General features: G+C 43.7%; 1 protein-coding gene across 1 annotated transcript in view; it reads right to left on the bottom strand.

Moving 5' to 3' along the window:
• The window catches only part of LOC120938339 (SV2 related protein), an 88,973-nt gene that overhangs the window by 27,188 nt on the left and 35,331 nt on the right, over positions 1 to 26,454 (bottom strand). Inside the window, exons 6-11 of the mRNA XM_040351882.1 lie at positions 26,244 to 26,368; positions 24,141 to 24,204; positions 21,598 to 21,723; positions 20,464 to 20,592; positions 18,402 to 18,475; positions 5,403 to 5,479 (exon numbers count right to left, since the gene is read on the bottom strand). Of these exons, the coding sequence (XP_040207816.1) occupies positions 5,403 to 5,479; positions 18,402 to 18,475; positions 20,464 to 20,592; positions 21,598 to 21,723; positions 24,141 to 24,204; positions 26,244 to 26,368 (595 nt within the window). The remainder of the gene's footprint in view (positions 1 to 5,402; positions 5,480 to 18,401; positions 18,476 to 20,463; positions 20,593 to 21,597; positions 21,724 to 24,140; positions 24,205 to 26,243; positions 26,369 to 26,454) is intronic.

The following is a 26,454-nucleotide window of genomic DNA, read 5'->3' as shown; positions in this document are numbered from 1 at the left end:
TATAAACAAATTGATACAATATAATAAAAGATGATGGTTCTATTAGAAACAACTTTGGTAACAAAGAACATGTGTATGAAATAAATTAGTCCATATATGAATCATCTGCTATATCAAATGAAAGTGTCCATCCAAAACAGTGCATAAGTGAAAGTTCAATGCAAACATATCCAAAATAGCTTCACCACCATGTTAAGGAATAAATAGATGGCAGCTTACCAGATCCTAAGATCCTAACAGGATCTATATGCGTGTGTCTCCACAAAATTATTAAATTTTTGTAAGTGCAACTTTTTATTAAATTCTTATTCGTTTAAAAAGATAATGCACTATGAGCTTTTTTCTACCTCTCCAACACGCTTGTTTCTGAGCACTTAAAGCTAGTTTCGCAACACCTGGAGGGCCACCAGTTTGAGACCCCTGCTTTAGATAATAAGATGGTAGTTGCATGAGTTATAGAGTATTGTTATTCATATCAGCAGTGTGTGCATTTCCCCAATTATTATTGCCAATAATGTTATGGTTCTAGAGGTGGCCTTGCCATGTAACAAAAAAAAAGAAAAGAAAACAGAAACTAAACAATAATACCAATTTAGTGCTGCCCACTCTGGCCCTGCTGCCATATCCTGTTAAAAAAAAAAATTTGACTCTAAATATTTTTTTTTTTTTTGCTCCATAAGATTTTTATTAAAGAATTGGTACAAAAATGAAAAATACAAACCTTAAAAAAACAAAACAAAACCAAACCCTTCCCAGATACCCTCATATGTAGAAGATTCCACAAGGCTGTCAATGGGCCATTACCGGCCAACCAAGGCATTATAGAGGGGTCCAAACCATTATATATACCTAGTAATACAGTACAGAACCAAAATTACCAAAAGTACAAGGTAATAGCACAGGCCAAATTGGAATCATGGAAAAAAAATAAGCAATTGAAGATAAGTTCTCAGTGCACCGACTGGGTGGCAGTAATATTATTATTCACAATTGTACACCAAGAACCTGATGTCAGCAAGAACAGTACACATGCTAAAAAGCTTGAGGAAACTCCTGCAATCATAAAGCAGAAGGGAGTGAGAAGAAGAAGAAGAAAAAGAAAAGGAGGGGTGGGGAAAAGAAGGAAGAGTAGATGAAAACCACCCCATTGTCCAGGCCCATCCACCGATAGCACTCCGACCTACCAATGATGCCCAAAATAATTTGTTTTATAATTTTTATAGTGAATCCAAGTTGAAGAAAAATGTTGGATTCTATTCTGGGCTGTCAAGATCAACTCCTCGATCTCCTCCAGCCTGTTCACACAAATGTAACATTTCGTCAGGCTAGTGGATGAGGTGTTCATTCAAACGAGACACACAACTGTGCAATGTTGATCAGCAAAGTGCGTACATAAAGGGAAGAGTGGTGAAGCAGATATTGGCTTGACGTGCAGTCAACAGTCATCAGGGCCGGCGCTAGGCATAGGCAAGTCAGGCGGCTGCCTAGAGCGCCAGGGTAGGGGGAGCGGCAAAAACAGATCCCCAGCCACTCGCTGGGGATTCGGATCATTAAAATACTGTCACTCTGAAGCCGGGAGGACAAACTGTTCCTGAACAAAAGTTATGCTGCCAGACAGTGCAGCCGCCCTCCGCTCTTATCTAACTCAGCAGCAGTACAGGCACAGAGCGCACCATGACAGGCAGCACAGCCCCCCCCCCCCCCCACACACACACACACAATATGAATTCAGCCGCTGTTTCCACTCCCCCCTGTACCGCTGGCATCTCTTACTATACAGGGGAGGGGGCGATCAGCAGCTCTGTGATGTCCTCTACCCAGCAGTTCACGTCCCGTGTGTCAGTGTGTGTACAATGGACAGGGGAGGAGGGGCTTCTGACCCGAGCAGAGACCAGATTCAGTGCACAAGTTTGTCCCTCTGCTTGTACACTCTGCAAACTTGTCAATACATGCTGGGGTCAGAGGCTCCTCCCCTCTCCATTGTATACATGACACTCAGGAAGTGACCTGTGCTGGCTGGAGGCACATGCTGCAGACATTGCAAGGGATCACGTTCAAGGGCTGCTGCATTTATACTTCTCATGTAAGGTAAGCCTGACACTGACTGCCCCCCCCCCACCACCTATGACACTGCCCCCTCCACCTATGACACTGCCCCCTCCACCTATGACACTGCCCCCTCCACCTATGACACTGCCCCCTCCACCTATGACACTGCCCCCTCCACCTGTGACACTGCCCCCACCACCTGTGACACTGCCCCCTCCACCTATGACACTGCCCCCTCCACCTATGACACTGCCCCCTCCACCTATGACACTGCCCCCTCCACCTATGACACTGCCCCCTCCACCTATGACACTGCCTGTGACACTGGACCCCCTCCACACCTGTGACACTGACTGCCCCCCCACCTGTGACACTGACTGCCCCCCCCACCTGTGACACTGACTGCCCCCCCCACCTGTGACACTGACTGCCCCCCCCCACCTGTGACACTGACTGCCCCCCCACCTGTGACACTGGCCTCCCCCACCTGTGACACTGACTGCCCCCCACCTGTAACACTGGACCCCCCCACCTGTGACACTGGACCCCCCCCCCCACCTGTGACACTGGACCTCCCCCACCTGTGACACTGGACCCCCCCACCTGTGACACTGGACCCCCCCACCTGTGACACTGGACCCCCCCACCTGTGACACTGCCCATATTAGCGGCGTGCTAGCAGTCTCCATGCTGACTCTCAGCGTCTTCGATCCAGTGTGCCAGCGGCTCCGATCCCGGCTCTCAGCGGCCCTGATCCTGTGTGCCAGCAGCCTCCATGCTGGCTCTCAACTGACCTGATCCTGCCTCTCAGCGTCTTGTGCAAGGTAAGCGGAATCATGGTGTTGCTATGGGGCAGGGGGGTGCAGGTCACACCGGGTGATGCCAATCCGAGGTCCCGGGTAGTAAACATGCACTGAATTATCCTGGGTTTAGCAGTGCTCCTGTTAGGTGAGGGGGGAAGGCCAATGACATTCCTGGTGCCAGGGGAAGTCATCCATCCAGGCCTTCTGCTGCCATGTTGACTGCTGTAATAGTGCGATTTCCGGCACCCACAGCATCTTCCCTGCAGCTATCCTATCCACATCCCCATTCCAGCAACAAACAGGTCAGTTTCAAATTGATGACATTGTCTGCAGGAACAGATCCCATCTTCCCCAGATCCCCCATACCAATATCTGCTATCACCAGATAACAACTCCAACTAGTCCAGCTAGCTATTGCCCTCTCGGCCCCCCATGGTGAGCCCTCCACATCTCTGACTTGGATCTGTCCAGACATGACAGATGAGAATGTATTGGGGGGGGGGATTTATGTGAGAGGGGGGATTTGTGTGAGGAGGGGGGATTTGATGCGAGAAGGAGGGATTTGTGCAAGAATGACCAATTGGGGGGATTTGTGCGAGGAGAAGGGATTGGAAGGATTTGTGCAAGGAATGGGATTGGTGCTTGGAGAGGGGATTTGGGTGATTTATGCAAGGAGAGAAGGAGATTTGTGCTAGGAGAGGGGATTGGGGAGGATTTGTGCTAGAAAGGGGATTTATGCAAGGAGGGGGGATTTGGGGGATTTGTGTGAGGAGGGGGGAATTTTAGGGATTTGTGCTAGGAGGGGGGATTTATGCAAGGAGAGGGGATTTAGGCAAGGAGGGGAGATTGGGGGATTAATGTGAAGAGGGGGGATTTGTGCAAGAAGGGGGATTGTGCTAGAAGAGGGGATAGGGGGATTTGTGTGAGGAGGGGGATTTGGAGGGGAATTTGTGCTAGGAGCAGCGACAGGACAACATGGTGTCACCCCCATGGACGGTAGACACCATATTTTACCACACTGAGCGGAACTTCACACATAAGCACTCCACCTGCTTCTGTGTGTTTGCACCAGGCACCCAGGGGGGACATGCCCACATTTGCTGGTGGGAATGCTGGAAGTGTCTTTCCCCACCTGTCAGGACTGTAGCATGGAGCTACAAGTTCTGTGAAACTCCTCCTATGCTCCATGCTACAGTTCTGACACTCAAAGGTGTCAGCAGCACTGTGTTTAAAAAAAAAAAGCACAGGGAGACATATCAGTCTGCGCATTGGTAAGAGAGGAGGAGGGAATTGGTGAGAGAGACGGGGGGGCATTAGTAAGAGAGGAGGGTGGAATTCGTGGGGGAACTGGGGGGGATTAGTAACAGAGAGAGATTGGTGAGAGAGCTGGGGGGACATTAGTAATAGAGGAGGGAGGAATTGGGGGGCATTAGTAAGAGAGGAGGGAGGAATTGGGGCCATTAGTAAGAGAGGAGGGGGGGCATTAGGGATTTGAGGTGTGAAGGTTCAAATCCAGTTTTGTAAAAAAATAAAAATAAATGCAGATCCCTTTGCAGGTCAAAAAATTTGCATTTTTTATTGTTTTTACTAGGAGTGTAGCATTGTCAGAGTATCTGTCGCTCGTACAGACAGGCAGTTACACGGTTGGCCTCTCTGTATATTGCTTTAGCCTAGAAATAGGTGAAGAGGCACCACAAAAATCTCAGTGAGGGGCGGAGCGAATGGTGCGGGGGGGGGGGGGGGGGGCGTCAAAATGAGGCTTCGCCTAGGGTGTCAAAAATCCTTGCACCAGCCCTGACAGTCATCCCTGTCACCTGAGCCGTAATATCATAAACCTTGGTCCAGAAAGGGACCAAATTAGGACATGTCCGCCAGATGTGAAGAAATGTACCCTCATCCGCAAGGCAGCACCCACAACAGTCTGTTGCCGTCGGGCAGATTTTATGCAAGAGCACCTTGTGCCAACGAGTACGAATTTTATAAGCATTTCCTTGCATACGGACATTAAGGGAACCCTTGTGTATCAAGGTATTTGCTCCCAGTCCTCTGCCCAGTCCTCTGCATCCAGATGACAATCTAAGTCCTTCTCCTAAGCCTTACATGCAGCCCCAGTGTCAGGAGGGATAGTGGCCAAAAACAATCCATAAATCTCAGATATGAGATGAACTTGAGGGGACAACTGTGTGCAAATGGACTCAAAAGGTGTGCAGTCTCTGGAAAAGCTCTCTTGACTTCCAAGGCATTAAGGTAATGAAAGATTTGTAGATAAATCCAGTGAGGGACATTAAAGCCCGGGACTCGGCTGTTAGACTCTTGATATTTATTAATAAGAAGACTTTATGAGTGCTAACTCCTGCATCATAAATCATAAAGTGGTATAGATTTGTATAAATTGTAGTTGCTAAGGACTGAGTTACATGGTAGCTGGGAGCTTGTCTCTTGATATGCCTCTTTAGACTTTAAAAAAAGGATAGAAATGGATCTAGGATAGAAAAGCTTTATAGGATATTAGTAAATGATGTATGAAAAGTGAAAATTACTGTTACTTACTACTGCATGCATCTCCAGCTTGAAAGAGTTCTGTAGTTAAAAGAACCAGTCCGTAGTATGAAAAGGCATTGGAAAACCTGAAGTATAAAAAAGTTATGTTATTTGTCTAGTCAGTCAGTATGAGATTTTTTTTAGAGATAAGCTTCACAATATGTAATGCATACCTGCATAATACCAAATATATCATATGGCATATTGTATACACACAAACAGATATGTGCCATTGTGCCTGATTGCTTTATCTTCATCGTATTACAGTTTTACACAGCATACATTTAACGTATTAAAATAAGTTAGTTTCAAGCTGAACAATGCCAAAGTCAGCCTGTTTCTTGTTTAATTTACCACATGACATTGCTGATATAGAGCTCCTGACGTATGAGTTAGGATAGATCTTAATGGCAGCTTTTAAAATGTCCTTTGCCACCCTCAGGAGACCTGCAGCCAATGTTGTCAGGGAATACTGGTGGCTGCCATACTGCAACTGAAGTGTGATATAACTTTTGTAAAAAAAAAATAAAAAATCTTTACTATAATGCTGGTGCACCTTGTCGTGAACATATACCCCTCCCCCCCCCCAGTCATCCCTATCACCTGAGCCACAATATCATAACCCTTGGTCCAGAAAGGGACCAAATTAGGACATACCTGCCAGATATGGAGAAATGTACCCTCATCCGCAAGGCAGTACCAACAATGGTCTGTTGCCGTCGGGCAGATTTTATGCAAGAGGTGTGGCACCCTGTACCAACTTACTAGGGTGCTGACTAAAGAGCTGATGTACTAGTTTTAGACCCCTTTCATACTGAGGAGTTTTTCAGGCAGTACAGCGCTAAAAATAGTGCTGCTATACCGCCTGAAAAACTCCTGCACAGCAACCTCAATGTGAAAGCCGGAGGGCTTTCACACTGAGGCGATGCGCTGGTAGGAGAGAAAAAAAATCTCCTGTCGGCAGCATCTTTGGGGCGGTGAGAGGAGCGGTATGTATACCGCTCCTTCACTGCTCCTTCCCATTTAAAACAATGGGAAAGCGCGGCAATACCGCCCGCAATGCGCCTCTGCAGAGGTGCATTGCGGGCGGTATTAACCCTTTATCGGTTGTTAGCGGGGGTTAATACCGCACCGCTAGTGCCCGAATCCTGCGGCAAATACGACGGTATAGCGTAGCTATTTTTAGCGGCACTATACCGCCACCGCGGCTCCCGCCCCAGTGTGAAAGGGGCCTTAGCAAGGATGACCTGCAAATTGATGAGGAGCACTGGGTATTCCCTCTGATCTTGAGGCCGGTTTCACACTGTCGCCACATGCGGCGCACAGCAGGGGTCCGGTGCATACTGGTTCACCGGTTGAGGTCTGATTTCAGCCCGAAATTTTAGCTAAAATCGAACCTGAAACGCACCAAAAAAGGCATGTGTTTTTCTGGCACACTGCACCAGACCCGCTTCGGAGATATGTGAACCAGCTCCTTAGAGAGTCGGTCACATTCTCCTGCTATGCGAATTGAATGTGGAGAAACGCCCATTAATTCACATAGGTGTGAACCCGCCCTAAAACCCTACTACTACTGAAATGTGTCAAACAGGTCAGGTGCCAGTATTGAAGCTGTATTGTTTGGCAATTGGTCCCCCAGGTTTTCTTGAGTGTGCAAATGATCTATTTTGACCTTAGAGCCCGCTCCATATTAATGGCTGCCATAAAGAAATCCTGTAGTGCATGCGTGTACTATAAAGTAAGGTAGAAATTAGGTGTCAACGAATACTGGTACAGTGACAACCTGATCCATTACATCTTTGCTGGAGCCAAATAGTTGTGCCAAAGTTCCTCTGCTGACTTGCTTAGGGTTCATAGTTGAATAGGGAACGGTGGCACCATCCTCCATGGGGAAGTGCTTAAAGCTGGGTACACACGTTCAGTTTTTTCATTCAACCAGTGGGTTGAGTGGAAAAAAACTGACAGACCTGGAACGGATACTGGATTATCCCCTGAACTCAGCCTGCCTTTACCTGAACTGTCTTTAAACCACACTATCTGCTAAACTGCAAGTACCTGTTTGCAGTTTAGCAGCACCAAAAAAATGTGCCTATTGAATATGTGAATAAAATAGTCAAAAAGTCCTTAGTTCCTGCCTTGTGTGCTCCAAGAACCGAGATGTCCCCCCCCCCCCCCAATCCGCCATCAACCTAGATAGCAGCATCTGCCTATGCAGACACGCTGCTCTAAATACCGCTCAGAGAGCATGCGCATTGCGACTGCTGCAAGTACGTGCACGATACACTATGTCATCACATCGCAATGGCATTAGATGGAGAGCTTGTAAGTGATAGAAGAAGACCAGTGAGGGAATGCTCAGGGGCTGCAGGAGGATTCCCCTGGAGCACGAATGGGAGGATAGCGAATTGGAGGGTGTCATGCACCCGCAGTCCATTGACGCATGGTGGAAGCATGTGCAAAGGGAGGAAAAATACCCAGAATGGTGAACTGCAGGCATAAGCCCCAACCCATGCAATGCCGCATGTGAGGTTGCCCACCAAAGATGGGAGGCCTTTGTGCGCTGGGTGGGAGCACAACAAGGCCTCAAGGAAATAAGGAGAGTGCGTCCCCTGGTGCAGAGACAGTAGTATGGCATCAAGACCGTATAAATATACGGTCAGGGTAGAGAGTATGCAGGTCATAAGTAGGCATGTAAATACCAGCGGTACCATTCCATAAACATAAAGTGAACATGTGTATCTAAATTACAATCAAAGATGTTTTAGAGATAGCAGTACAAATGGCATAATAGTAATCATAATAGGTAAGCAATATAGACATTCAGAGATTTCACAAGTTGTGTACAGTATACTAGAGCAGTAAGCACACCCTGAGATCATCCCAGATGGTACATACAATTACAAAGCAGGCTCACTAACTTAGCAAGATCACTATATCATTCTTTTTCACAGCCACCTGAGGAGAACCCTTCTAGAAAGGGACAATAACTGAGCTGGTTATTAAGGCCCGGGGGCAAAGTGGCTCTTAGTTCCGCAATCCAGCATGCCTCACGAGTAAAAGCCTGTTCCAGTCTCCCCCCCTAGAATTGGGATGAACCCGATACCGGATGAGGAACTGGATACAGGAAAGGTACTCTGATGATGGTCTCTAACGTGTCTCCCCAAGGGGAGTTCTGGATTTCCACTGGTCATACTGATAATGTGTCTGTAGGCCCTTTTACGAAATTCAAGTTTAATTTTCCCCACATAGAAATTGTTATATTGGCATGTCAGTAAGTAGACCACACCTAGGGTCTTACAATTAGCAAAGTGTTTGGGTTTATATATGTGACCATTGGGTAGCACAGTATTTGGTTTTGTATTAGTATTCATGTATTGACAGTACGGAAAGCCACCAAAAGTAAAGGTACCCAGTCATTTACATGGGTCAGACCTAAAGGTTCCCACATATTTGCTCTTGACCAATTGGTCCTTAAGGGACTTAGCTCTTTGGTAGGTGATAGCTGGAACAGTTGATATGTAGGGATTAAGGGTGGGGTCAATCTGCAAAAGGTGCCAATGTTTTTCAATCATTTTTTAAACTGCTTTGTGTTGTTTGTTAAATCTTGTGATAATGCTGGTGGTTCGTGGTTTAACATCTTTTTTTGTTAGAAAATAGTAAGTCATGTCTAGACTGCCCACTAGAACGCCTGAATGCTTTTTTAAAACATGTAGAGGAATATACTCATTTGATTAATCTTTCTCTGAGGAGGCCGGCTTCAAGGCCTTGGTGGCCCCCATTTTCTTGGGGGATCCACACATAGGGGATTATTCAAAACCCTGGTGCAGAATTACCTCTGGTTGTTTTTATCTGCGATGAGTCTTTTGGGGGCTAATCTGTTGGTATGTAGATTACACTGTTTTTAACATCTGCAACATGTGCAGATACCCTTCATCTGTTTCTGTTTTTAACAAATGTTATGTTCTGTTATAAGGTGTCCTAAATCCTAAATCTATGACCTTCTCTTTGTAAATGCCCCTGAACAAGGGATTCATATTTGCTCCTGAAACGTGTCGGACATAATGAGGAGAGACTGTACATCAATAACCAACCCTACATGTGCTTTTTCATATCATGTTGTTATATGTATCTTATGGTGATGTATGCACCAATGTTTTTAATTGTGTATGAATAAACTTTATACTTTTATAGTAAATCGATTAAATAATTTGAGTTTGCCTATAAATTCCCAACGTACTGGGGGGTACCCTTTATTCTTCTGTTCCAAATTTAAGGGATGTTGGCAACAAAATTTGGCTCTACCACGGTGGTTTAATCTATATAATATATTTTAGGGTATCAAATACCCTCCCCCTCTCCACCACCGAATAATTCTTTGTTATATAATTTTTGTACTTATACACCTATGATAATAGATATCAAAAGGTGTCTGACACTGACACTCTATAGTAGGATCTTCATTGTGAAACTATGTTTCAGGGGAAGGAATGGGTGACCCTGATGGCAGGTCATTACAAGGACTATGGCAAGAAAGAGTTATCACAATCTGAACTCTCATCTCTATTCTTCCAATTGGAAAGAATTGTTGAGAAGAAGGCAGCTTGTTTTTGGCATGCAGAAAGTTTTGATCGTTATATTAGGGAGGACATCAATCCTTTTGGATTGCGTATACAGATTTTTCCCCTCTTGGAAGAAGTGGATACTATTTTCAAACAAAGATGGGAAAATAATCTACAACAATGTACCAAAACGCTGATGAAACTCCTTAGTGAGGAATATCATAAATGCATTGCTGCGATTGACAGGAAGTGGGACATTGACCTTATCTATATCAAACTGTACATCCCTTTAAGGGATTACCCTCCTTTAAGGAACATGAGGATAGAATTAGATGGCACCAAGGTAATAGATCTCAACGCCAGAAAAGTAAGGGGTTGGGACAGTTATCTAAAGATCTAGGGTCTAATTCCTCAATCAACCCTTTTGCCTCCTCTTCTTCACAGAATTGACAGAGAAATAAAAGATCACAAAAAACAAAATGCCACTTTCGGGCGATGATTCTTCATTACACAAAAAAAGTACAACAGAATACACTCCTATGCAGCACCCTTCCATCCTTTCTTTTCTTGGAGCTATGGGTAAAGGTAATTCACGTGGTGTTACTCAAGTTTTCCCTTCTGGGCTCTCTGGTGATGGTTTGCCTATATCTGTACACATGGGTGGACCCCTTACACAAGGACCTTCTTCTGCACTATTTACTTTGGATAATGATTTTTTAGTACCCAGTCCAGACGACACCTAGAAGGACATGAATCCTCTAATGAGGAACATGACCACACTAATACACTCAATATTATTAACTAATCTGTTCACCCTCTTTCTCCAGAGGAAGAGAGATTGCTATCCAAAGGCCTTAAAATCTGTCCTGACTCTGAGCCAGGCACCTTTGAAATAATTGCTACTCGAATACTCGACTCGATACACTACTAGATACAAACAGCACATAGTGCCAAGAACACTACACAATCAGATGAGGCATTGGATGACCTTCTGACCCTTTTGGAAAAACAGGACCCTACTAATCTTATTGACACCATTGATATTGAAACTTTGTTGCAAGAGCACATTGACACGAAAGTAAAACATATACCTAATACTCCCAGATTTAAAAAGAAATCTGATAAGTTTACATCTCTCTCAGGGAATCCCAATTTGGCCACATTCGTGTCCTTCGCCACCACAGTCAGATATTAAAAAAGTGAAAACTGATTCCTCTAAAGGGAATCTTACCAAAGCTGAACGAAATGCCCTACAGTCCCTAAAAGAACGACATTCACTCACTATAAAACCTTCCGATAAGGAGAAAATATAGTGATTATGACAAACAAACAATACAAACTAATGTGCAAAAGGGTTCTCCTCAATAGTGCTTGGTACAAACCTATCCCTAGATGCACCATTGACAAGTTCAACAACAACTTCTATACTCTTGTTGACAATGCCTTTTCTCGTGGCATCATTAATAAAGATACTTGGGAGTTTATTCGTACTCAACACCCCTAAATTCCAACATTTTATAGTCTACCTAAAATACATAAAGATCTAAAAGTTCCACCTGGTAGACCTATCATATCAGGGAGAGGTTGTATCCCCAAAAATCTAAGTAAATTCATAGACACACACTTGAGACCCCATGTTATGAATCTTTCGTTCCTACATTAGGGACACCATCCATCTGCTACAAAACCTGTAAGGGATCTATCTTTTCCACTGGGAAACTTCTTGTAGCCATTGATGTTGAGGCCTTATACAGCTCTATCCCTCACCATTTAGGTATATCAGCAGTGAAACACATTCTTTCGCAGTCCAACAGAGATGATTGGAAACCTTATGAATTTGTGATATCAGAATTAGAATTTATCTCAATGCACAATGTCTTTTCGTTTGATGGTTCCCATTTCCTCCAGGTACAGGGCGTGGAGATGGGGACATGTTGTGACCCAGAGTACGCCAATCTGTACCAGGGGGAGTGGGAACGTTCTTTCCTCTCTGACGAAAGCTTGTGATCAGTTACTTGTTAGATCACCTCATGGTTTTGATACATAGACATCTTTTTGATCTGGGAGGGTTCCCTTGAAGCTCTTAATTATCTTATCATGGCTATGAACAGGAATACTTTGAATTTGAGGATAGTGAATCAGCAATGAAAATTTTGGACGTTACTATCAATAAAATTGAAGATGGTGGACTCTCTAGTGGTCTTTACCATAAGTCCACTGTGGGAAACACCATAATCGATGCCTCGAGTGCACATCCTCAGCCGCTTGTGTGGTCTATTCCCTATAGCCAATACTTAAGGCTAAGGAAAAACTGCTCTACAGATGAAACTTTTTGCTTCGAAGTCAGCCTCTTCAGAGAAAGATTACTCAAATGAGGATATTCCTCTACATGTTTTAAAAAAGCATTCAGGTGAGCTGGTGGGCAGTCTAGACATGACTTACTATTTAAAAAAAAAAAAAAGATGTTTAACCACAAACCACCAGGATTATCACAAAATGTAACACACACAAAGCAGTTAAATTATTGTTGTAAAAACATTGGCACCTTATACAGATTTACCCTACCCTTAATCCCCACATACCAACTGTTCCAGCCATTACATAAGCGAATAACTGGGAACCTTTAGGTCTGACCCAGGTAAATGACTGGGTACCTTTATTTGTGGTAACCTTCCGTACTGTCAATACATGAATGCACAACCTAATACTGTGCTACCCAATGGTCACATATATAAACCCAAACACTTTGCTAATTGTAAGGCCCTAAGTGTGGTCTACTTACTGACATGCCAATGTAACAGTTTCTATGTGGGGAAAAGTGAAACTTGAATTTCGTAAAAGGGCCTACAGACACATTATCATTATGACGGACCGCAGGGGCATGACGCCCTCCCATTCGCTATGGGGGGGGGGGGGGGGGTGCCGTACACTTGCGTTCCAGGAGATCCTTCTGCAGCCTCTGAGCATTCCCTGGTCATCCTCTATCACTAGCATGCTCTCCATCTAACGTCATTGTGTTGCGATGAGGCGGTGGAATGTGCAGGTGATTGCTACGGTCACAATGCACATGCACAGGCGTTCTGAATGGTATTTAAAGCAGCGTGTCTGCATAGGCAGACACTGCTTTCTAAGTTGATTGCGGATTGGGGGGAACATTTGGGGGTGCTTTGCACCCAGGCGCCTGCAGAGGTGGGGGCGCTGATGTGCCAGAATTCTCCCCTCCCTCCTCCTCTCCTTGTTTGTGTCCATCCAGACTAGTGTTCTGAGCATAGGTGTGTGTCCGTCCAGAACTGATGTGTGAGCATAGGGCAGCCCGTCCAGCCTGGCAGTGCTCAGGGGAGGGGCCGCTCCTCTTCTTGACACAAGGGTTCTAGTTTTCAGTGGCTGCTGAGTGCTGATGTGCAGGAATTAATTCCTCATACTGGGAGTCTTGCATCCCGCACTGTCTCCACCAACTTCAGTTGGAATGCCTTCCCCTCCCATCTCTATCTCGGGCTGCACAGAGAGAGAACCGAGGTGAGTCACAGTGTTCAGTGTGCTGTGTGATGGCATCCCCAGCATCCCATGTTCTCTGGGCTGCCCCTGCCCTAGATGTTTTATGGCATGATAGATTGCATAGGATACACAGCCCCTGTCCATTCCTGCTCCTCAGTAGTCCATCTACAGATGTGATGTATAATGAAATGTAACAAGAGCAGTTTCACATTGACAGTGTGGGAGCGTCGGCGGTAACGCGCTGATAGTTTTAGCGGTGCTTTACCAACATTTTAGAGATACATTTAACCTCCACTAGCGGCCAAATAAAGGGTTCAAAGGCGCTGGTGCCGAAGCTCTTTACAGGCACTGCCTATTGATTTCAATGGGCAGTGGTGCTTTAGGAGCGCTGTATACACCGCTCCTAAAGCACCTCAAAGAAGCTACTTGCAGGATTTTTTTTGATGTCCTGCCAGCGCACTGTCCCAGTGTGAAAGCACTCGGGCTCTCACACTGGGATTGCAGATGAGGCTTTTTTCTGTCACTATTTTTAATGCATGAAAAATGCCTCCAGTGTGAAAGGGGTCCAATGGACCATCTCCTGTACCATGTCTGCAGTCTCTGATCGTCTCCTGTACTATGTCTGCAGTCTCTGATCGTCTCCTGTACTATGTCTGCGGTCTCTGGCCATCTCCTGTACTATGTTTGCAGTCTTTGACCATCTCCTGTACTATGTCTGCGGTCTCTGACCATCTCTTGTACCATATCTGCGGTCTCTGACCGTCTCCTGTACTGTGTCTGCAGTCTATGATCATCTCCTGTACTATGTCTGCAGTCTCTGACCATCTCTTGTACTATGTCTGTGGTCTCTGACCGTCTCCTGTACTATGTCTGCAGTCTCTGACCATCTCCTATACTATGTCTGCTGTCTCTGACTATCTCCTCTATCATGTCTGTAGTATGTCTGGGGGCTCTTTCTAACAGACTCTCTAACAGAAGCCCTCTCTGTGTCCATCAGAGAGCCCCCCCTCCAGGTCCCAATAAAGTACTCTGCTTCTCTTCCTGTATGTTGTTTATTGTTAAGATATCATGTAAGGATCCCAGGTAAATGAAGATTTCGTGGGGGAGCATCTCTGTGGTTGAGCCATTGCCATAAAAAATTGTAAAGGGGAGGAGTTAGTAAAATGACCACACCTGTGTGGGGGTGCCAGAAATATGTAACTTTAGGATCGGCCCTGGTTATGATACTGGTCTTTGGTGCTCCCTGTGTTGGGGACCTTCCATTAAACTCACAATACTCCAGCATTCTTTTCTCCATGCCTTATTCATCTTTACACTCAATATGGATTGGGTGATTTATGGTACAATGCATACCCACACATAGGGAGTTTATATTGTCCATCCATATGTGCTATGATTGGGTGATTATTATGTACATGCAGGGACAATCATGATGTTCCCTCCTCTTTATTACTGTTTATCTACATTCTAGGTGAGGCAGACATCCTTATTGATGATAACTGCCCTACTCCTCAACAACTGCGACCCTCCCTCCCCCTCTCTACATTCCCCACCAGTTGGCTCATCAATTGGCTGTGTTCTGGGATCCTTGTGAAGAACATTCGAGGCCTTGGTGGCCCCCATTTCCTTGGGGGATCCACGCATAGGGGATTATCCCAAACAATGGTGCAGAATTACCTCTGGTTGGTTTTATCTGCGATTAATCTTTTTTGGGGGCTGATCTGTTGGTACGCAGATTCCACTGTTATTAACATCTGCAACATGTGCATACCCATCATCTGTTTCTGTTTTTTAAAAAAATGTTATGATCTGTTATAGAGTGTCCTAAATCTATGACCTTCTCTTTGTAAATGTCCCTGAAGAAGGGATTAATATTTGCTCCTGAAACGTGTCAGAAATAACAAGAAGAGACTGTACATCAATAACCAACCCTACATAAGCTTTTTCATATCATGTTGTTATTTGTATCTTATGGTGATGTATGCACCAATGTTTTTAATTGTGTATGAATAAACTTTATACTTTTTTTTTTTTTTTGCAAAATCTTTATTTTCATTTTCAAGTAATAAGTAATATTGACAGTTGCACAATACAACATAGCCAAATAAAAAAAAACAACAACCAGGGGGGAGAGGGGAGGAGACAACGGATAAGCGGAAGGGAGGAGGGATGGGGAAAGTGAGGGACACCGAGGGGTGTGCCCAGTCTGAGCTCGGACAACCGTTTCAACTGGGAGTAACAGCAGGCAACAATATAGGGACAAAGGGTCACCCCGCCTGCCGTGGACATTCGATCCATGTGGGCAGGCGTCCCACCAACTTAGGGGAGGGTAGTATAGCCAAATGCCCCTGCTCTTGGGTAGATACAAAAATGACTCCCTTACTATGTAGCAGTTTAAATAAACCTTCTCGGTAGCCCGGAAAAAAACACACCCAAGAGTCCCTTGGAAACAATACAAAAAAAAAGGGACTAAACAAGACTAAGCAAACAAATTCACAGCAAACAATTGAGGGAAGGGAGTGAGAAAGAGAATAGTGAATTAGATAGGGAGCAAAGAAAGGGGAGGAGAAAAGTAGAGAAAGTAAGAGACAAGAAGGCATATGGACCAGCACCCACCGGATTCACTGATGGAATGAACCCACATTTAAGTGGGGTCTAGGGTATCTGACTGACGATGCGCCTGGACGAGTCTCCCGAAGGAGGGATCTGCTAAAGCAAGTAGTGCCTCATCCAAACTTGAAGAGAGCATGGCTGTGTCATGAACGTGGGCCTTCCACTCCGCCCATGTAAGGGCAAATAAACGTTATACTTTTATAGTAAATCGATTCAATAATTTGAGTTTGCCCATAAAGTCCCAATGTACTTCAGGGTACCCTTTATTCTTCTGTTCCAAATCTAATGCCGCGTACACACGATCATTTTTTGGCTTGTAAAAAACAAAGTTTTTTTAAAAATGTAATTTAAAATGATCGTGTGTGGGCTTGACATCATTTTTCGGGTTCTGAAAAAAGACAAAAAAAAATTCGAACATGCTGCATTTCTTAACGACGTTTTAAACTATGTTGTTTTTCGGGTTGTAAAAAATGATCGTGTGTGGGCTAAAACGGCGTGAAAAACCCGCACATGCTCAGAAGCAAGTTATGAGACAGGATGCGCTCGTTCTGGTAAAACTAGCGTTCGTAATGGAGTAAGCACATTCATCACGCGCGAATCGTCTTTTACTAACACGGAATGAGCTAAAGCAGCCCAAAGTGGGCGCCATCCGCATGGAACTTCCCCTTTATAGTGCCGTCGTACGTCTTGTACGTCACCGCGCTTTGATAGAGCATTTTTTTTAACGATCGTGTGTGGGCAACGGTTTTTCGCGTTCGCTACGTCGCCGCTAGTCTAGTTTCCCGTCGCAAAGTTAGTCGTCGTTTTGGGTGCCTTAACTTTACACAGCACACGTATGTGCTGTATAAAGTATGGCCGTCGTTCCCGCGTCGAAATTGAAAAATTCACGTCGTTTGCGTAAGCCATCTGGGAATACGGAATTACGCTACGTGCGTCGCCGTTCGAAAAAATTACGTCACTTCGCGCAAAGCACGGCAGGAATTTTGAAATGGAGCATGCGCAGTAGGTCCGGCGTGGGAGCGCGCCTAATTTAAATGGCACACGCCCATTTAAATTACGCAGGCTTACGCCGGAGGCCGCCGGCGTAGGTTTTCATTGCAAGTGCTCTGTGAATCAGGCACTTGCGATGAAAACTTGCGGAGGTGTAACGTATCTATGATACGTTACGCCGCCGCAATTCTACCTGAATCTGGCCCTTTGTTTTTACTAGAGGCTGAAAACTTAGTTTTTTTACAAGCCGAAAAATGATCGTGTGTACGTGGCATGAGGGATGTTGGCAACAAAATTGGGCTCTACCACAGTGGTTTAATCCATCTGAACTAAATATCAGGGCATTAAAATGTATGTATAGCCAAAAAATAATGTGCTTAGGATATAGTAGGGAAGAGCTAAAAGCACTGCTAGTTCATTTGTTTGCTGTTTGTGTTTCACTGGGGCAACTTCCTGTTCCAGAGACACTACAAAAAGTTACAGGAAATCTCCCAAATTGAGCGGAATTCCCTTTTTAGACAATTGTCATAGGAACAGGTATACCTATTCCAAAATTTGTCCTAACTTAAATTTTGGGAACAACTCTAAAATTTAGCATGTCCCATAATTTTTTCTTTCAGTCATCAGGAATGGTGACTTTTCCAATTGGATCACATACAGCAATAAACTTGGCCAAGGGTCTACCTCTTGCCAACGCCATCCTAAACTAAAACAAAAACGTTTTACCTAAAGATTCATTTTAACTCTTCTGGTTAAAGGTCACAACACTGTTTAATATGCTCACTGTTCCATAGATGACAGTTTAAACTACTCCATACAACAGCCCATCACAAGACAAACATGATCTGCAAAGGAAACCAAGATGGCTAGCAGGAAACTGCCACACCATACTCTCAGGCCTTGTACACACAACGGAGTTTCTTGGCAAAAACCAGCAAGAAACTTGCTAGGATTTTTTTTTGCCGAGGAAACCGGTCGTGTGTACATTTTTCGACGAGGAAACTGTCGAGGATCTCGTCGAGCCAAAAAGAGAGCATGTCTTCTTTTTCCTCGACGGGAATGGAGAAACTTGCCTTGTCGAATTCCTCGACAGCCTAAAAAGGAACTCGACTGGAAAACGATGTGTTTCGCCCGTCGAGTTCCTCGGTCGTGTGTACGAGGCTTCAGATATTTCTTTACACATGCACATCCACCTGTGTCCCTTTTACACAAATTGCTACCCAGTACAGCACTATTTAGGTATCAGTATCCCTAAATCGTTCTAAATGTACACATTTAATGGGAAGCTCTAACTCGGCACCCTCTAACATATTCAAATCTGTCTTTAAGACATATGAGCCTTACCACTTACCATATAAACCAAAGCAACAGTGTTGTACATCGAAACTGAGGTGTAAAAAGATCTCGTATTTTACCACGATCTTCCTGTAAAATAGATGATACTACATTTATTTGCCAGTGCAATTTAGCTCCTGATGAGGAAAGTTTTGGTAAAACTTAAAAAATAACAAATTAAATCAATAGACAACAAAATCAATTGCCAACAAAAAGGCAGTATGCTATAAAGGTATCATGCTGTACTAGTAAAGTTCAATAAACCTCAAGAAGCCTTATTTGTGGACTTTTTGGGTAACCTTTAAGTGCATGCAAAGATACAAAACAAAATAAATAAAAATATTCACTCATTTTAATTTGATACAAAAATATGATTAAAAAAATGATCACACAAAAAGTACAAACATGGCTTGTACATTCATACAAGTGTCATATTTGTCATATTTGTTTCATCAAACACAACCCCCACCTCTGTTAACATGTTTTAAATATAAATTTACATGGCTAAAAAATACATCTTGGGGGTGTTTCCTTGAAATCCAGGAGAGTGACAATGTAGAAATACAATCCTATATTTTCTCAACACATTTTACAGAATGATCTACTTCCTCTGGAGTTGATAATATGCGCAAACAAACTAAAAAAACATCAAATGCAGCCTTAATGTGCCCATCAAACGCAGCCACTGTGCCCATCAAAAGCAGACACTGTGCCCATTAAAAGCAGCCACTGTGCCCATCAAAAGCAGCCACTGTGCCCATAAAACGCAGCCACTGTGCCCATCAAACGCAGCCACTGTGCCCATCAAATGCAGCCACTGTGCAATCAAATGCTGCTAGTGTTCCCATCAAACGCTGCCACTGTGCCATCAAATTCAGCCACTGTGCAATCAAATGCCACCAATGTGCCCATCAAATGCTGCCAGTGTGCCCATCAAATGCCGCCACTGTGACCCCCCCCGCCTGCTCGCCATCTGCCCGGCACTTACCCTGTCTCGGTGGGGCATAGGGTGACGGCGACGAGCGGGGTCCTCCATGAGTCTCCTGCCATCCTCTCCTCACGTCCTCTCCTCCTGATAGGCGCCCAATAGTCATTTGAGACAATCAGGTGACGGGTAATAGACCCGAACACCTGATTGGTGGAGAGGTGGTTCAGTGTTAGGAAAGCGAATATTAATTTCTAACACACCTGGGTGAACTGCAAGCGCCAAGCATAGCACTTGCAGTTCACCTATTTTGAAGCATATTAGAGCCTATGGCTCTAATTAGGTGCTTCAAAAACAACCCCCGCTGTAGTTCAGGCGCCCGGGGCTAGCAGCGGCAGAGGTGGCAGCGGCGCCCATTAATAGATTCATGCTATGCATGAATCTATCCATTGGTCATAGAGGGGGTGGCTGGAGAGAGGGGGCGGCGCCCGTGCGCCCTTATGGGCGCACCGCCACTGTCCCATACAATAATATTTCTTCATTTAAATGTTCAACCATGTGTTCCTGATCATAGAAGTGGAACTTTACTCACAATAACTTGATAAAAAATTATGTTTTTTTTTTAGCAAGGAACAAACATTTCATACTAATAATTAAGCTACCAAAATTAGTGTGTGCTGTAAATTGCCTCTAGCATTGTTCGTGTTTCTTCTTGCCGGAGGCTGCCATTTTGCTGAAGCCCAGAGCCCCTGGGCAGCAGTAAATCTTTAGGCTGCCAGCAGATTGGCCTCTAGCTTTTTGACACAGTTCCCAAAAATAGAAAGCAACTGAGCATTTGCAGAGCAGGGTGAGACGCTGTTTTACTGGATTTTAAACAGTATAGGCAATTATGTTTCATGTTTTACATTACTATACCTGCAAAAGGGGACAGTCTGAAGTCATCTAGCAGGACTTAATTTTCTGACTAAAGTTCCACTTTAAACTTAAAGGGTCGTTCTCTACTCATGTGAAAAAGAAATGCCTAAGAATGGTCTTAAGAGCTTAACCAACATGTTTGGAAAATGCTTCTGGCCACAAGACAATCGTTTCTGAACCCACACACCAATCAACTGCCACTATATTGTCAACCAAAATATACATAACAAATACATACCTGTCTAGATAAGATTAGTTTCCCTAGAGGCATTGGAGCACCATTCTCAGTTGCAATACGCTTCAAAGTAGCAAGAGCTTTCTCTTGATTCCCAGACAGAACATCATACCTTGCACTCTCAGGCAACCACTAGAAAACAGCAGACAAAAAAATTATATACACATGCTCTACAGAACAATTCTAGGTGAACAAACATTCATACTCATCTATGTGGCTGCATCATCAGCATCGATCCAATACTGCAGCTATCCCCCACTGCCTCTAAGACTGACAACTGAGCAATCACATGACAGCTGATTGCTCAGTTCCTGGTCTTCCATGAGCAGAGAGTTGTGACTGTCAGTCACTGGCTCTCTTCTCTGCCCCCCCCCCCCCCAGCACTCACGGGCGGGGGCAGAGGTGCGCTGAGAGCCTGAGCCAACTGCCAGTTGGGCATCTGCTGGATCTCAACATTATTGTCGGGATCCCTGCAGAGCCTGGACCGACTCTGTGACATCAGCTGACAGCGGGCTTTAGCTGAAACTGGGTAACAGGAGTGCAGCACTAAGTGGCCATACTTCTACTTTAAATTACTGGGTCTGCAGATCTTTTGTGGTCATTATGAGGGGTTTCCACTCTCTCTATTGGACCTTCAATTTGTTTTAGGTTCTGTAGAATGCAGCATAAAGTACAGAAACACACAACGATGGGCAGCAACACTAACAATTTTCAGGTGGGCAGATAATCAAGAATAATAACAGAGAGATCTTAATGTTGCAAAATCCCTGACATATGAGGCCAAGGTCTGGCTCACCAGGATCCAGCTATAGATAATATATTTCTTTTGGGTGGATTGACTATTTCAACTGGCATCAGTAGGTTTAAAATCATCACTACTGAAAATGTTTAATTACTCTAGTGAGTTTCTGTTTGGGAAGAATGAGGGCATATAAGTATCCATGGGTATTGATGGACCTGCCCCACCACTCTCACCTGGACAGAAAACTGCAGAACTGGTTAATTTTGATATGCACTCCATTACCGAAACACATGTAGAAAACCATTAAAGGTTCGTTATCTATTCTGCAAAGGTATCAAATATATAAAAGTAACCTGAAGGTTAAATAAATGTGATTTGAATTATTAAATACTTACAAAGCACATAATGGAAAAAATCATGAGGGGGAGGGTAGACAGTATAAGAAGCCAGCGCCATCCCAATGTGGGCATCACGAAAATAGCTAGTAGAACCTCAAACACTGTGCCAATAGCCCAGAAAATCTGCAATAAAAATATTAATAGCTGAATCCAAGTTTGTCATTGTAGTATCACAAAGCAAACACACATTTATCAAATTCTTTTAATATCACTGTTTAGCTAAAACATTGGTAACCTGTACATTTTAAGAAGCCTTGTTTGAGCTGATTGGCAGCGATTTCTACTGACTGTAGTTTGCTGTCTGCTAATTTTTAATAGAAATAACTACCCAAGTACGTCACCAAATATGCAGACACTCGTATAGTTCAAAAAAATGCCTTATATATATATAGATTGTGCCAATTGGCTAGAGCACTGATCAGTGTATTCTGGCACTGAAGTCCTGCTGTCAGGATGGAAAAGAGCAGAAGGGAGGAATCCCGCATCCACTTCAAATTAATGGGCAGATGTAGTCAGCTAATCCATAGACTTGCATTGTGAGAAGGATTAGTAAACCACAACTAATGTATAGTACTGCAAAAGTAGAACCTGCATAAGTAATGTGCAGAAATGGCTAAACCCACATGTGTATATATATATATATATATATATATATATATATATATATATACACACACAGTATATATATATATATATATACAGAGCTTTTTTTCTCAGAAAATAGGTGCAGGAACTCAACCACGACCTGTTCAGATTTCACAAACAGTAGAAGGGTCTTAAAGGGGCATTAAATACCAGGATTGCATTACATACAGAGTGCAGAGTTCAGGGGGTTACACACAGAGTGCAGAGCTGTCACTTGTAAACACAGGAACCAGACTTATGTGTTTACAAGTGATTGTGGTGAGCAGGCTCCAAAGGGTCTGAGCCAAAGGTGGTGAAACTGAGTTCCACCAAGTTCCCCCTGAAAAAAAGCCCTGTATATATATACACACACAGTATATACAGATATACAGTATCTCACAAAAGTGATTACACCGCTCATATTTCTGAAAATATTTTATTATATCTTTTCATGTGACAACACTGAAGAAATGACACTTTGCTACAATGTAAAGTAGTGAGTGTACAGCTAGAATAACAGTGTAAATTTGCTGTCCCTCAAAATAACTCAACATACAGCCATTAATGTCAAAACTGCTGACAACAAAGTGAGAACATCCTTAAGTGAAAATGGCCAAATTGGGCCCAAAGTGTCAATATTTTGTGTGGCCACCATTATTTTCCAGCACTGCCTTAACCCTCTTGGGCATGGAGTTCACGAGAGCTTCACAGGTTGCCACTGGAGTCCTCCTCCACTCCTCCATGAGGACATTGGGGAGCTGGTGGATGTTAGAGACCTTGTTCTCCTCCACCTTCCATTTGAGGATGCCCCACAGATGCTCAATGGGGTTTAAGTCTGGAAACATGCTTGGCCAGTCCATCACCTTTACCCTTAGCTTCTTTAGCAAGGCAGTGGTCATCTTGGAAGTGTGTTTGGGGTCGTTATGTTGCAATACTGCCCTTCAGCCCAGTCTCCGAAGGGAGAGGATCATGCTCTGCTTCAGTATGTCACAGTACATGTTGGCATTTATGGTTCCCTCAATGAACTGTAGCTCCCCAGTGCCGGCAGCACCTTAATGCAGCCCCAGACCATTATACTCTCACCACCATGCTTGACTGTACGCAAGACACACTTGTCTTTGTACACCCCTAAGTGAAAATTTCCAAATTGGGCCCAATTAGCCATTTTCCCTCCCCGGTGTCATGTGACTCGTTAGTGAATAGGACAAAGAAAACCTTTAAGGTTTTAAGAAATTTAAAGGGCATAAACTCCAAGGAAGTAAGGTTCATAATATAAAAAGTTCAAAATGTATTATTTGGAAAATATTAAAAAGTATTGGTGCAGAATTAAAACATATACAATTTGATACGGTTACAGTGAATACAGAATATTGAAAAAAAATGAATACCCACAATTCTCTGTCAATGGTAGAACCAAGATGAGAGTAATGCCCCTAACAGAAGGTGGAGCTCCATGATGCCATCATGGAGCAGTAGAAGAGGACTCCTGTGGCAACCTGTGAAGCTCTGGTGAACTCCATGCCCAAGAGTGTAGTGCTGTAAAATAATGGTGGCCACACAAAATATTGACACTTTGGGCCCCATTTGGATATTTTCACTTAGGGATTAACTCACTTTTGTTGCCAGCGGTTTAGACATTAGAGGCTGTGTGTTGAGTTATTTTGAGGGGACAGCAAATGTACACTGTTATACAAGCTGTACACTCACTACTTTACATTGTAGCAAAGTGTCATTTCTTCAGTGTTGTCACATGAAAAGATATAATAAAATATTTACAAAAATGTGAGAGGTGTATCCCACTTTTGTAAGATACTGTGTATATATATATATATATATATATATATATATATATATATATATATATTCATAAAATACCTTCTATTGGCATTAAAAAAAGAACGTTAAAATCAGCTCACCTCAATTAACAGGATACACTTTGCACGAGCTTTCATTGGAAGGAACTCTGCATACAGGGTCACTCTGTCATGATACACGGAAAAAATTAAATCACTGCACATATCAAGGTTATATGAACTTCCTCAAAACACCATTTTCCTCTATATATACTTTCTAGTGCAGAAAGCAGTGTGCAGAAGTAAGCAGTTATGGGTTTTATCTTTTCTGCTAAATTATCTCCATGGTGTGTGCCAAGAGTGTTGGACTGTCTGAAACCCTGAAAATAACCATGGAATAGAGGTACATATACTGTACTCTTAGTATACACTGCTCATCTTTGTCTGCTGCCATTTTTAAGGTAGCCACTAACCTACTGCTGCTGTTCAGGAATCAAGATCTTTACAGGTATTCCACTGCTATGCTGGTTTTGCACAGTGCTACCTACTCAAGCACTGTTTGACCTTCTTTTTAATTAAAGAGGTCATATCGGTCTGGTGAGTAAGGCAATCTTTATCCAGCACATGTATTTTGCAGATTCACTACCATATGGTGAAGGTGTCATCTTTATTTTATGTCACTTTGGAAAATTATCACTAAACAATATATGGGCTTCACAAAGGACTGGATTATCTTATAATTGTATCCACAACATACAGTATATTGAGCATGTTGCAATTTATTTTTTTGGATATGAAATTGACAATTGTGCAATATATCATTGTTGTATTTATTGTGTTCACATGATCGGATCATTAGCCCCCCTCACTCCTGATTACCACTTGGCTGGTAAGTTGAGCTGGGAATTTACTTGGTTTGGGTTTACATGCGTTGCCCTTCCATTTGCTCCTTTCTGCGAAGGCCAGTTATAGGTGCGGTCAGTGGCCATTTGTTTGTATAGTTGTGACTTGAGCCCAGGCCCTATTGCTTACATATTGTTGCAACTGCCCATTTGTTGTCCCATGTTGTCAAAATTGCCAATTTGGTGTTTACATATTGTCAGGATTACCAGTTTGTTACCCGTGTGTGGTAATATTTGCTCCTTTGTTGGTTATGTACTGTCATTCTGCCATTTGTTCTGCATATTGTCAAGTCAGCTGTTTGTTTAGACTTTAGAGGACCATATACTATAATTTAATCCCCTGCAGGTCTGTCACTATCAAACTACAGCACTGTTAGCCCTATATTTTACCACGTTTCACTATGTGCACCGCAATTAAAGCAGAAGTAAAGTCCCGCTGTCAAAAAGTGTGTCAGCCCTCAGGTTGTTTATTGCAGAAGGGACATTACATTTTGGGTTTTAAATGAAGTTTAAGAGAAATGCAGTCAAACACAGTGGGGTAGATTCAGAGAGAATTTACGACGGCGTATCCATAGATACGCCGCGTAAATTCAAATCTGCGCCGGCGTATCTTCTTTCTGTATTCAGAAAGCAAGATACACCGACATTAGCCTAAGATACGACTGGCATAAGTCTCTTACGCCGTCGTATCTTAGGGTGCATTCTCACGCTGGCCGCTAGGTGGCGCTCCGTCGTTTTCAGCGTAGAGTATGCAAATTACCTAGTTACGCCGTTTCACAAACGTACGTGCGCCCGGCGGTAGTTTTTTACGTCGTTTGCGTAAGTCGTTTTCGTCGTAACGTTGCTCCTGCTATTAGGTGGCGCAGCCAATGTTAAGTATGGACGTCGTTCCCGCTTCGGAATTTGAATTGTTTGCGTCGTTTGCGTAAGTCGTTCACGAATAGGGCTGGACGTAATTTACGTTCACGTCGAAACCAATACGTCGTTGCGGCGTACTTGAGAGCAATGCACACTGGGATATGTACACGGACGGCGCATGCGCCTTTCGTAAAACACGTCAATCACGTCAGGTCATAACACATTAGCATAAAACACGCCCCCCCTCCCACATTTGAATTACGCGGGCTTACGCCGGCCCCATTTACGCTACGCCGCCGCAACTTACGGAGCAAGTGCTTTGTGAATACAGCACTTGCTCCTGTAAATTGCGGAGGCGTAGAGTAAATACAATACGCTGCGCCGCCGTAACTTAAAGCGCAGCTACGTGAATCTACCCCAGTGTAAATATACATTTTAAAAAAAGTCCTGAATTTAGGCAACTTACGATTGAGGGACTCCTCCAATCCCAAAACCAACCAATCCTCTAAGCACGAGAATCCAACTATAGACTGGTGCAAATGCACTGAGGATCCCGTAATACAAAGTCCAGAATACGCTAATCTTTAGACCCTATGCAAGAGAGAAAATGTAGAAACAAAACATAATTAAACACAATGCAGAGCTCAACGCCTAGAAATGTCAATCGGGAAATCATA

The sequence above is a fragment of the Rana temporaria genome, chromosome 1 (assembly GCF_905171775.1).
Source record: "Rana temporaria chromosome 1, aRanTem1.1, whole genome shotgun sequence".
Classification (NCBI taxonomy): domain Eukaryota; kingdom Metazoa; phylum Chordata; class Amphibia; order Anura; family Ranidae; genus Rana; species Rana temporaria.
This window is presented reverse-complemented; position numbering and strand designations above follow the sequence as displayed.